Source organism: Engystomops pustulosus, chromosome 2, assembly GCF_040894005.1.
Source record: "Engystomops pustulosus chromosome 2, aEngPut4.maternal, whole genome shotgun sequence".
NCBI lineage: Eukaryota > Metazoa > Chordata > Amphibia > Anura > Leptodactylidae > Engystomops > Engystomops pustulosus.
In genome coordinates, this window is record NC_092412.1 from 247,330,043 (window position 1) to 247,342,531 (window position 12,489).

At 44.2% G+C, this 12,489-nt stretch overlaps 1 protein-coding gene across 2 annotated transcripts in view; it reads left to right on the forward strand.

The window, feature by feature from the left end:
* MORC3 (MORC family CW-type zinc finger 3) overlaps positions 1-8,584 on the forward strand; it is a 34,731-nt gene extending 26,147 nt beyond the window's left edge. For both annotated transcript variants that reach the window (XM_072138738.1, XM_072138739.1), the window contains exon 17: positions 5,723-8,584. In XM_072138738.1, the coding sequence (XP_071994839.1) occupies positions 5,723-5,882 (160 nt within the window). In that variant the 3' untranslated portion in view covers positions 5,883-8,584. The remainder of the gene's footprint in view (positions 1-5,722) is intronic.
* Positions 8,585-12,489: the final 3,905 nt, after the last annotated feature.

A 12,489-nucleotide genomic window follows, 5' to 3' on the forward strand; every position in this document is an offset into this window, starting at 1 on the left:
CTGATAGGTCTTATATGGAAAAAGACAAAAAGAGTACGTCTGTATTGAATTATAATCTGATATTAAATACAAAGTGTACAAAAATATAGATATGCAAGTACATAGCGTATTAGCGCTCGGAACCTAGTGAACAATAACTTATGCAGCAAAACATGAGATACCCCCTGAAACCCATCGATAACCAAAGGGAGGAAAAAAGCATGGACAGAAGCATGTCTATGCAAAAAAACGCTCATGAAAAGGTATATACGCAAGATGTTAGTAACCTAATCGATATGAAATAGGTATATGAATACAGGTCTATGTCTACATAAATTATATGACGCCCTGCTAACATATCTAAGTCATACAGGGGAACACTACATATGATATAATGGCTTGAAACCTCTAATAGCACAGGATTAAATCTTGCCTTAGGTTCAGACCAGACGGTTGTGTAGTTTTCAACAGAAAGAATTTCTTGTAGATGTATCCATGACTAAGCTCATCTGAGCGAAACGCGTTGGATTTACCCCGTGTATCCTTGTATGTGCACACTGCCGTGTTATATGTTTTTAAAGAGGAACCAATAAAGAAACAGAATTTTTTCATCTTTATACCACAAATGTCTCTGGAAGCGCTGGTTTTCCTATTTTCTTCATTCTTGCCTTAAGTCCATGGGGATCTTCCTGTATCCGTGCGCTGGAAGCAGACTACGTGATTGGTGAGCTGGATCTTTTTCGTTTTCCTTTTTGCGTTATTTAGCTACGTGGACTGTGTTTCCTGTGCTCCCAACGCTAATTCCTCTAGTTTATTTGGCAGTATTCGTAGAAGGTCTCTACGCACACATACATAAACTGTGCACACTTATACAATGGAACCGGGTGTGAATGATGCCATAACTACCAGCGACATCCACACAACTGTTCTAGATGATCGCAAAAAGAAAGCTGCAATGCTATTTAATACCCAAGGTAGTACTGGCATACAGACACAAGAATATGTCATCCTGAAAGGTCGTTGGGAAAGACTACTAAGTAAAGAGGTTAAGATTTGGTGGGACGCAGAAACTCTGACATCATACCTAAATAGAAAGATGATTCCACGTGGGTTACGTATTAAAAAGATGCCTACCACCATCTACTCTGACCTCTTCTTAGAAACTTGGAATCAAACCTTGAGCGATTGCTCTGAGAGACTCATGGCTTTAATCATTCAAGAGGAGCAAAATATTTTAGCCAATATCAAACTTGAAATGGAGGACATCAAAAACCAGCTCAATGAATTATCACCCACAGAAAATCTATCCAATGTGGAAGAAGAAATTAAATCTAACCTAACCGAAATGGAAAACAGCATCATGGAAATGAAAAAGAAAAAATTTGACAGAGATCTGTTGGACTATAAATACAATGAGGTATACACCTGGAAATCCTTTCGCTCTAGCAAGAAGAATACCCCCAAATCCATTCTGAAAACAAAACAAAACAGACGACACAAGAAAAGCAAAAATCTGCCGCATGTCAGCTTTTCGGAGACAGAAGAGTCAATCAATAGCTCTTCCTCCTGTTTCTCCGATGATGCCTCAGATCAAGCCGCTAATTATTCCAACACGGCTCCAAAAAACGGGGCAGGAGGGCAGGCAGGAAACACCGGACAAGAAAAGGAAGAAAGAATGAAGACGAGACGTGCAGTCTCTACGCAACCGAAGAAACGGCCCTAAACTCTTCTGTCCTGAATCTTTCAAGCTATATCATCCCAGAGGGCCATATGAGAGTCTTAAGTAAGGGTCTTAACTTCTCCCCCTCCACAGATTTTGATCTGTACCGGACGTTAATGGACGTTAACAAATTTGTAAGAAACCTAACAGTGAAGAACCACTTCATGAACAAGATGCCTAATCCCCCGGGGGACGAGCCTACTGGGGAAACCGACACTTCATCTGTCGACCTGAATATAGAGAACACTCATACCCAGGGTCTGGAGCACCTTAAGGGGGGGATGGACTTTAGGGACCAAACGAATATATTTAATCTTAGATCTTTGGCGAATGAGTCAACTGCATGCAATGATCAGATTGCTAAACCTTTTTTAACTAATAACCCAAATTTCTATCCACTGATGTCCAGATGTGATCACATGGATAAATTCCAGGATCTCGTGGAGAGAGAGCTGACCGAACTTAAATCAAAATGTAATAGTACATCAAAGAAACATAATCTAACTAATTCGGAAAGACTCTCCCTACGAGATCTTCAAAACAATAAAGATTTGGTTGTTAGGAGTGCGGATAAGGGGGGATCTGTTGTCCTTATGGACGCATCTTTGTATAAAAGAATTAATGAAGAGCTTCTAAATGACCCTGTGACCTACCGCAGACTTTCCTCTGACCCAACCAAAAGCTGTCAAAACAGCATGAGGAAACACCTAGAGGAGGGCCTAACATTGGGGGTTCTAAGTGAAAAGCTCAGAGATTTTCTATATATTGAGTTTCCTGTCATGCCTGTCTTCCACTCCCTCCCCAAGGTTCACAAAGGGATTTTTCCCCCGCCATGTAGACCTATAGTCGCTGGCATTGGGAGCCTTGGGGAGAGACTGGGAGACTGGCTTGACCACTACCTACAACCCTTAACCTGGGTTACACCCAGTTACCTCCGAGACACTAAACATCTCTTACAAAAAATTGAAACTTTAAAGTGGGAAAACACATATAGCTGGACATCCTGCGATGTATGCGCTTTGTATTCGTCAATTCCACACAAGAAAGCTCTCATATATTTGGCCAAACACTTGGAAGAGTTTAGCACTTACTCCCCAGAACTCAAGGAATACATTCTCATGACAACAGAATTTCTTTTGCAAAACAATTTTTTTATGTTTAATAATCATTTTTATTTGCAAGTGGAGGGGGCCCCTATGGGGGCAAAATTTTCCCCCTCCCTTGCAAATATTTACATGATACAATGGGAGAAACAGTACATTTTTTGTGATCACAATCCACACAGGTCGTCTATAGGGTGGTTTGGCCGCTATATAGACGACCTGTTGTGGATTTGGAATGACACTTCATTGGAATTTGAGAAATTTGTTTCTTATCTTAACGTTAATGAGATGAATTTAAAGTTCACGCATCTCTTTGGGGGTCACAGTATAGACTTTTTGGATGTTACTTTGGAAGCCAAAAAGGACATAGTCACAGTATCCCCTTTCCGCAAACAAGTGTCAGGAAATACTATTTTGATGTCCACATCGTGCCACCCGAAGCACGTCGTGGACAATATCCCCTTTGGGGAATTAATTCGTATCCGCAGGAACAGCTCCACAGATACTATATTCCATCAGCATTTAAAGGATTGGGAACATAGGCTACTAGAGAGGAGATACAGACCGAAAATTCTGTCTTCGGCCAAAAAAAGAGTGAGGAATACACAAAGATCCACACTTTTGATAGACAAACAGCACAGTATTTCACAAAAAGGAGGTGAGGGTTTGACTCCCATTCCATTCACTACCACATACAGTAACCAGTTTCATCAGATCAAAAAAGTAATTAATAAATACCTTCCCATTTTGGAACAAGACAATAATCTGAAAATTTGCCTTAAGCGGGGAGTACGTTTTAGCTCCAGAAAGGCCCCAACCATTGGGTCTCTGGTGTCCCCAAGTTTATTTACATCCACTGAGAGTGTCACTCATGACTACTCCTGGTTACATCATTTTTTTGCATAGACATGCTTCTGTCCATGCTTTTTTCCTCCCTTTGGTTATCGATGGGTTTCAGGGGGTATCTCATGTTTTGCTGCATAAGTTATTGTTCACTAGGTTCCGAGCGCTAATACGCTATGTACTTGCATATCTATATTTTTGTACACTTTGTATTTAATATCAGATTATAATTCAATACAGACGTACTCTTTTTGTCTTTTTCCATATAAGACCTATCAGGCTGGTTTTAACGATTGTAATTATGTTTTTAACTCACCACGCCGTTGTTAGGGGGTGTGACTGCCGCGATCATGTGACCCAGTCACGTGGCCGTCACATTCTGTGTCCGTCATGTGATTTGGGGGCGTGGTCGTGACGTCACACGCCACTGATCAGCGCGGGGTTTAAATAGAGGTAAGAATTTCTTGTAGATGTATCCATGACTAAGCTCATCTGAGCGAAACGCGTTGGATTTACCCCGTGTATCCTTGTATGTGCACACTGCCGTGTTATATGTTTTTAAAGAGGAACCAATAAAGAAACAGAATTTTTTCATCTTTATACCACAAATGTCTCTGGAAGCGCTGGTTTTCCTATTTTCTTCATTCTTGCCTTAAGTCCATGGGGATCTTCCTGTATCCGTGCGCTGGAAGCAGACTACGTGATTGGTGAGCTGGATCTTTTTCGTTTTCCTTTTTGCACAATCCTGATGTTATTTGAAAGAAAAGATTATCTTCTTCTGGCCGATGCCCTTTTTTGTTTAAATTTTTTTCTCCCCTCCTTTAAAAATTGATCATATTTTTTCTTTTTGGGAGCTTTGTCACCGCTTGTTTTCTGCATAACAAATTTTCCTTCCTAGTGGCGTTATTTTATATTCCTCTCCGTGTAAGGGGGAAGCAGGAAAATCATTCCGAATGCGGTGAATTTGATGAAAAAAAACACATTTGCGCCAGTTTCTTGTGTGCTCCGATTTTATGGCTCTATTTGTGCGCTACAAATGACTCCTCCCCTTTATTTTCTTTGCGAGAAATTACATTTTCTTTTTTACCGTTTTTTGGACCTTTTTAATCCCTTTTTATTTAAATTTTTATGAGTTGCAAAATGGAGAAAAGGCAGCGATTCGGAAATTTGGGTGCTGTTTTTTGTTACAGGGTTTACCACTGGGAATTCCGGTTTCTATATTTTGATCAGGAGTTTTGAGACACGGCGATATCTAACATGGTTGTGATTTTTTAAGTTTTTTGTATTTTATATCCGTTCTCGGTAAAGGGGTGAATTTTTAGTGTTTCTTTTTTTTAATTTTTTTTTTTTATTATTGATTTATTTATATTTATCGGAGATCTGATCATTCCAGCCGTATACCGCAGTACTACTGTATTGCAGTAGATGGCAGTATTAGAGGTGATCTCTCCTGATGATGAGTCTCAAGCAGACTCCTAGCTGTCATAGTAAAGGATCATCGGGCCACCCCCCCAACATGCACCACCGGCTGTTAAATGCCTCCGGTAGCATTGCCTGAGGCATTTAACGGGTTAACTCCTGCAATATGCAGCAAACGCCTGGACAGTATGGTAAGGGCTTAACCTGGTGAGCCCTCTCCAAACTCCCCTGCCATCTTCTGACGTAATAGTATGGCAAATCATGTTTGTAGTTCCTATAGAACCAAAGATGGGGCATCTGATGTGCCTATCCCCCTGCAGCCTCTAAACTTGACTCCTCTCAGGCAAAATATGACTCTTCTCTGTTCATTTTTAAACGGCTTTGGGGGTAGATTTTTTTTTATAGGTAAACATGTGACATAAAAGAGTGAATTCTAGAAAGGACATTTTTGGCATCCCCCTGGTCTCATCCACCTCTCCGGGCCATAGTAGTAGCACTTTGGTCTCCTATGGGACTGTCGATGATGTTGCTATGTGCATTGCTCATGTGGATGGTGACGTGAGACGCACTGGTGGTCGTTTCTCATTTTTATTATATTTTTTTCCCCTGACCCATTGCACCAAATCCTCACCTGCTTCTCCTCTTCCTCCCTGCACAGGACTAAGTTGCGGTCGCTGAGAGTCGCAGTCGCCCAGTTGCTGAAAACGTTGATGCCGGATCTGGACCTGGAGCAGGTGGACTATGACGTGGACGTAATTGACGAGATTTTGGACCAAGTTCTGGAGCAGGCGGAGAAACAAGCAAACGGCCACGAATAACAAAAGTCTTATCCAATCTGTGCCAACAAAACTTTATTTAAACTAGACAATGACACAACGGCGGCTGCTGAGAATCATGAGCCTGGACCGGCGCAGCGCTGAGCGGACGTCTAGTGATTGCACCCTTTGGGTTTATCTGCAAGAGAAGATTTATGCACAAGGCGGATACCTCAGTTTTTATACAGATTTTACTAAATATCTAATATCCTGCTGTATTTTTCATACGTAATTTGCCAAAATGAATTGACAGTGATTGGGAATATTTTAGGGTAACGGCCGACGTTTCCTGTGGCTCCAGATGTTCTGTATTTTGTCCAATGGGGGAAACTGGTTTTAGGTTTTTCTCATTTTTGTTGTTTTCTTCTTAAATATCAACCATCAAAATCCATCCTGATAAACCAGGGACATTACTCATAGGTCCAGGCACCGGGACTGTGGTAATTTTCTTATATTCCTCATCCATGGTCTCCTTCCTTCTAAAATCAACTTTTATAATTATTCTAATGAGCCTGATTGTCTACTGGAGCGGTTACCAGAGCCCCTCCATGCTGTAGCTGCACAGACTCTTATACTGTCTCCCACTCTGCCCCCTCTGCACAGTGTAACAGTCTGTGTAACTGCCAAAAGAGGGGGCTCTGGTAACACCCCCCAGAGCCCTTCAAGCTTATAAGCATAATTTTAATGGTTGATTTTAGAAGGAAGGAGAACATGGATAACAAATATAAGCAGATCCCCCAGTCCCGGTGCCTGGATCTATGAGTAATGTCCCTGGTTTATCATTAAGGATTTTGATTTTACAATTATGCTAATGAGCTATATGGGCTTTGGGGTGGTACCAGAGCCCATCCGTGCTCTAGCTTCACAGGTTGTTGAACCGTGCAGCAGCACTTTCCCCTCCCGCTGTGTGAGATTACATTAGGGAGGGGAAAGTGGTGAGGGGGAGACGGTGTAACAGCCTGTAAAGTTGTAGCACAGAGGTGCTCTGGTAACACCCTTAAAATGTTGATTTTAGAAGGAAGGAGGCCATGGATAACAAATATTAGGTTACCGGATTCACGGTGACTGAGTCTTGATGGTAGATTTCCATTACGTAATATCTGTGCAATCACGATTCCCATCATGGAAGCTGTCAAATATACCAGGAATCTGGAAGGCCTCAGGCCATGGACCAAACCAGAGGATTAATATGGCCTATTGCTGCCTGGTTGGTGACAGTGGAGTCTATCAGGCCCAGATGCCCTCCAAAATCAGTGCCGTCCCTGTATAGCGTGTGGATACTCTGTACCTAATCTGTAGCAAAATCTAACCGAAAATGCATAGTGAACCCGAATGTAATAGATGGAATATCTCCTCTACCCTGTCAATTTCCTTCCGAATCTCATCCAGTAACACAGGACTTTGATAGGCAGCGGATTATCTGCATATTACTGTACTGTGTGCAGGGACCCCTATAGTGGGGGGTGGGGGGGCTTCATAATAAGCAATTCAAAGAATAATAATCATTGTATGGAGATGCACATGAGCCGAGTGCCCTATTGCCTGATGCCACAGCCCACACCCGGTACATCAGGATACATGTGCTAGCCCGGGGGTAACACCTGACTACAAATAGCAGTGGCTGGAGGTGTCACTTCTCATCTCTCCAGACCCCCCCCATATACAGGTGCAGCGTTGGCCCGGCCAAAAATACATGTGTGGGGATCAGATTCTTACTCAGCCGATCCTCATCTTACACGATTGTATGAAATCAGCAGCATCAGACGATTCACTTATATGTACGGAGGAGAGCCAGGACTCTTGTGGGCTCCTGCTCCGCCCCTAAGAGCACTTGTGGTGTGATTTCCATGCCAATCATAAGATGAACATGTCAGTATTGCTCAGTTAGTGGCTATAAACATCTGTGTACTTGGTGTGAGCATCTTTTAAGGCCCCAACCAACAGCGTGTAATTTCGGAGGGCATATGAACTAGACAGATGTGAGTTGGGCATCCCCCTCCCCATTGTTAGGCTACATTTCCACCATGTTGAAAGAATATGCTGGACACATTCGTTGGGCAAGGACGTATCCCAGTGTACAGTATGATATATCCTCTGGTTAAACTCCTCCCCCTGAAATCGAGAGGAGGAGTGAACATGGGCAGCAGCCCGGGATTGGCCGATACCGATGTCCAGGGTGTTTATCTAGTGACGTTACAGTCTTGTATCGTAAACCGTGGTGTGAATGTAGCCTTGGGCGTCTTTGAGATTGGTGCACACCTATAGGCGTGCCACATACTACCTGATGTTTGGAGGTCTTTGCTACGGGGGCTTTTATGTTGTTTTGAGCTTTCATTTTTTGTTTTTATACATGCATCTTGTCATTGGGTAGAGAATATATTACACTCCTGCATTGTATGTAATATACTCTGTATGTATATAAGATCCTTAGGACAATTCTCCTGGGGCCGGGCACTAACTACTATGCAAAGGTTGTAATATTTATTACCATCAACACCGGACGTATCATCTCGCATTTAGAATTTACAGTAAAATGTGGATTAGAGAAAGGAAATCGCGGTACGGATTCTCCTGGACACTCCGGGATAATAATAATATACTACCATGACTGGTGCCTGCTGTGGTCTCCTCCATGGACAGATATAATGGATATGACCACGACCAATCATTCTTCTTGCTATTTCATGCTATTTATAATTCTCAGCTGTTCATTTTAAATTTACTTTTTAATAAATACATTTGTTTTATTTACTGTTTTATTAAATGTTCTCCATATAAAATCAGCAATTTAGGACTCTGTGAGAGCACCACTAGGGGGAGCTCTCTGCATACAGATGGATACAGACGCCAGTCTAATACTAGCAACTTTACATTGAAAACTCTGAGCATTCCAGCTAAATTTGCACAGAAAAAAACAAGTTTTTTTTAGGAAATAATTTAATATACAAAGTGCTGGTTAATGTGTTGCGAAAATATGCACAGCCCCCAAATGTGCGATAAATGATTTAAAGAGACCTAAATCATGTTTTATGCCCAGTATCACATCACTGTACACAGAAGCATCCTAAAGTAAACTAATACAATAGGCATGAGACTGCACATAGGTCACCGACATAGAGGGGCTATCCCAGCCCACCGATATCACCATAGAGGCCTCACCAAGTACACACATCACCATAGGGGGGCCATTCCAGCTCACTCACATAACCATAGGGGGTTAACCAAGCACACACACAGCGAGCCCACGCACATAACCGCGGCAGGTCCATTCCAGCCCCACCCACAACTGCAAAAGGCCAATTCCAGCTCCACCCACATAATTGTAGTAAGCCTATTCCCAGCCCCACCCACAACTGCAAAAGGCAAAATCCAGCTCCACCCACATAATTGTAGTAGGCTTATTCCCAGCCCCAGCCACAACTGCAAAAGGCCAATTTAAGCTCCACCAACATAACTGTTGCAGGCCCATTCCGGCTCCACTCATATAACTGTAGCGCACCCATTCCCAGCCCACTCACATAACCATAGGGGGTCAATTCCGGTCCACTCATTTAACCATAGGGGTTTAACCAAGCACACATACATACTTAGGGAGTCCACCAAATAACCATAGTGGGCCCATTCCAGCTCCACCCACATAACCATAGCTGACCAATTCCAGCCCTACCCACATAACCATAGCAGGGGCCATTCCAAACCACCCACATAGCCATAGCGGGGCTACTCCAGACCCACCCACATAACCATAGCGGGGCCATTCCAGCTACCACCCACATACCCATAGAGGGGCCATTCCAGCTACCACCCACATACCCATAGCGGGGCCATTCCAGCTTCCACCCACATAACCATAGGGGGCCCATTCCAGCTCCACCCACATAGTTATAGCGGGGCCATTCCAGCTACACCCACATAACCATAGGGGGGCCATTCCAGCTACACCCACATAACCATAGGGGGGCCATTCCAGCTCCACCCACATAACCATAGGGGGGCCATTCCGGCTCCACCCACATAACCATAGGGGGGCCACTCCAGCTCCACCCACAGCCATAGTGGGGCCATTCCAGCTCCACCCACATAAACAGCGAGACCACTCCAGCTCCACCCACATAACCATAGGGGGCCCATTTCAGTCCCACCCACATAGTGTAGCATAGGAAGCTCACCGTGATAATCTGACCATTTAAGGCTGCCACCTTTACAAGTATAGAATATCACCAATAACAAGGGGTGAAAGTCAAAAATACTGAGGGTAGGGCTGAAAACAATAAGAGCGGGACTCCAAAATACCTGTCTCATTAGAAGGAGGAACTTAAAATACACACAACAATAGGGACGTGGCTCTAAGGTACCACCTACCAAGTGTTGGACCCCTAGATAAATAAGCCAAAAATTGGTGTCCCAAAGCACAAACCGGCCCAGAAAGCTCCTGTGAAGAGGAGAAGGTGCTGGAGATGAGACTTATTACTCAGTGTTCATAAACTCGCAGTTTGGCTAAAAAAAAAAACTGCTAAAACCACTGCTTTTTGGTGAGCACATTAATTGGACTCCTCTGGTTCTTCTCCTTACCGTGACCTTTGTTCGGTTCTATAGGGATGTAAACTGCAAAGACCTTTCATCGTAAAAATGAGCTTTTCCTCCCACTTTTATAGATATCAAGGGATACACCAGGGGCGTTCATGGACCCCCAAGAAAAGTTACATGTATGGCCCCTAAATCGTGGAATGAGCACATCCAAGACCTTGTGTACATTTCTGATGGTGGGGTCCCAGCGCTGCTCTATACTCCTGTGGACTTCCAGGATGGGGTCTTGCTCCAGTCCAGTATAAATTTATAGTTGCAGGACAAAATACACAGGTTTCTGGCGTACGCCCCCTTCTCATGTTGCGGGTCTTATAAATATTGAAGGGGGTTTCCCACAAAAGAAATTTCTCACATCGCAATCTCCTAGTGATAACACAATAAAGATCATTTTAGCCCCTTACTTTACTATGTAACTCAGTGTTATTGCTGTTTTAGCTCATATCACTCCCTAAGCTGCTCAGTGCAAAATCCCAGGGGCCTAGCCTTTTCTTGGGGGCCTGGAGGCAGCCGGGCCCAGAATACCTGAGTGGCTGGCGGTTGCGGCCTAGGCACGCTAGTGTCACGGTGCTTGGTATGGGGACCGAAGGGCTGTCCTACAGCCTGGCAGGTCTCCAACAGGTGGTGTTGGCAAGAAATATGGAGGGGAGAGGCTGTGGTTCTCCCTGGGGCAGCCCTTAGAGTCTGTAGTATAGGTCCCTGGTAGATAGATGGGGCGCCCTTGATGGTGATACAGCCGTAGCAGGGACCAGACAGAGGCAATGTTGTGCAAAAATAACTTACAGTTCTTTATTTGAACCAACAGCAGCAACAGGCCAAACGATCTTGTACAGATGCCGGATTACTGGAGTGATCTTGGAGAGGGAACCTCAGGAGTTTGGTCACCAGCCTGGGATGTAGCTGTGTCCAATGCTGGAAGCTGCATCTATGTGCTAGGTGGTAGCTATGTGTGAGACACTGAAGGTGTATCTCACACTGTCTCTGGTTACTCGGTGTTGTAGAAGAGATGCTCCTCAGTCAGGAGCTGAGCCTAAAGAGCTGCTCATGAGGTGAGAGCTGGGCCTAAAGAGGCCTGTGGTCAGGGCGTGTGCTCTGAGGTCTCTCTGGTAAGAGAGCTTTCTGGAAAGAGAGATGTGCTCTCTAGGAGAGCTGAGTTCCAAGAGTGACCTCTCTTGGTGAGAGGTAGTGGTAAAGAGAGCTTGTCATTTCCTGTCCAGGGGTTTTGTTACCCTCTGGTCAGGTGGTGGCTCACTCTCCAATCACACTCCAGTTACAAAGGTGGAAAATCATTGGATGATAACATTGAATAAGATTAACCCTTGCCTATCCAGGCAGTATCTACCGCTGCATAATTACCTCTATCTGACTATATGACCCTGAAGTGAGTTGTACATGCTCACCTGCTGGGGACACACAGACAAAGGGGCTTATTCGCAACTACTCCTCTGCCTATGCATCGGCAGGGGTGTTGCAGACACATTACTGTATTATCCATGTAGTTCTTGGGGTGACAATGTGGTTAGATGATCAGGGTACAGGGTGACCTCCCTGATCTTCTGGCCCGGTCAAGGGTTAAGTGTTACACTGGAATTCTTTGGGCCCAGCACATAAGACTATTGTCCCCACATCCATCAACCACTAGAGAAAAGTAGCCTCCAAATTGGGTTTATCTTCTGTTGGACCTTTAGGTTATATTATTGGGTTAGAGCTGGATCACTGGAACCAGATGCCTCGGTGGCAGTGGTGTAACTAGAAGCTGATGGGCCCCAGTGCAAAGTCTGTGCCAGGCCCCCGACTATAATGTATGGTTTATAGTAATAGTCTTCTCATATGGGAAAGTGACACCATAAGGGCCCCCTAAACCTCTTAGGCCCGGGTGCGACCGCAACCTCTGCACCCCCTTAATTTATGCCCCTGCTCGGGGGGGTAATCAAGAATTCCTGGAAAACCCCTTTAATATAACATGGAATATGTGCCAATATCTCATCAGCGGAAGGTTCTGGAGAGTCAGGGCGAGCTTGATCGG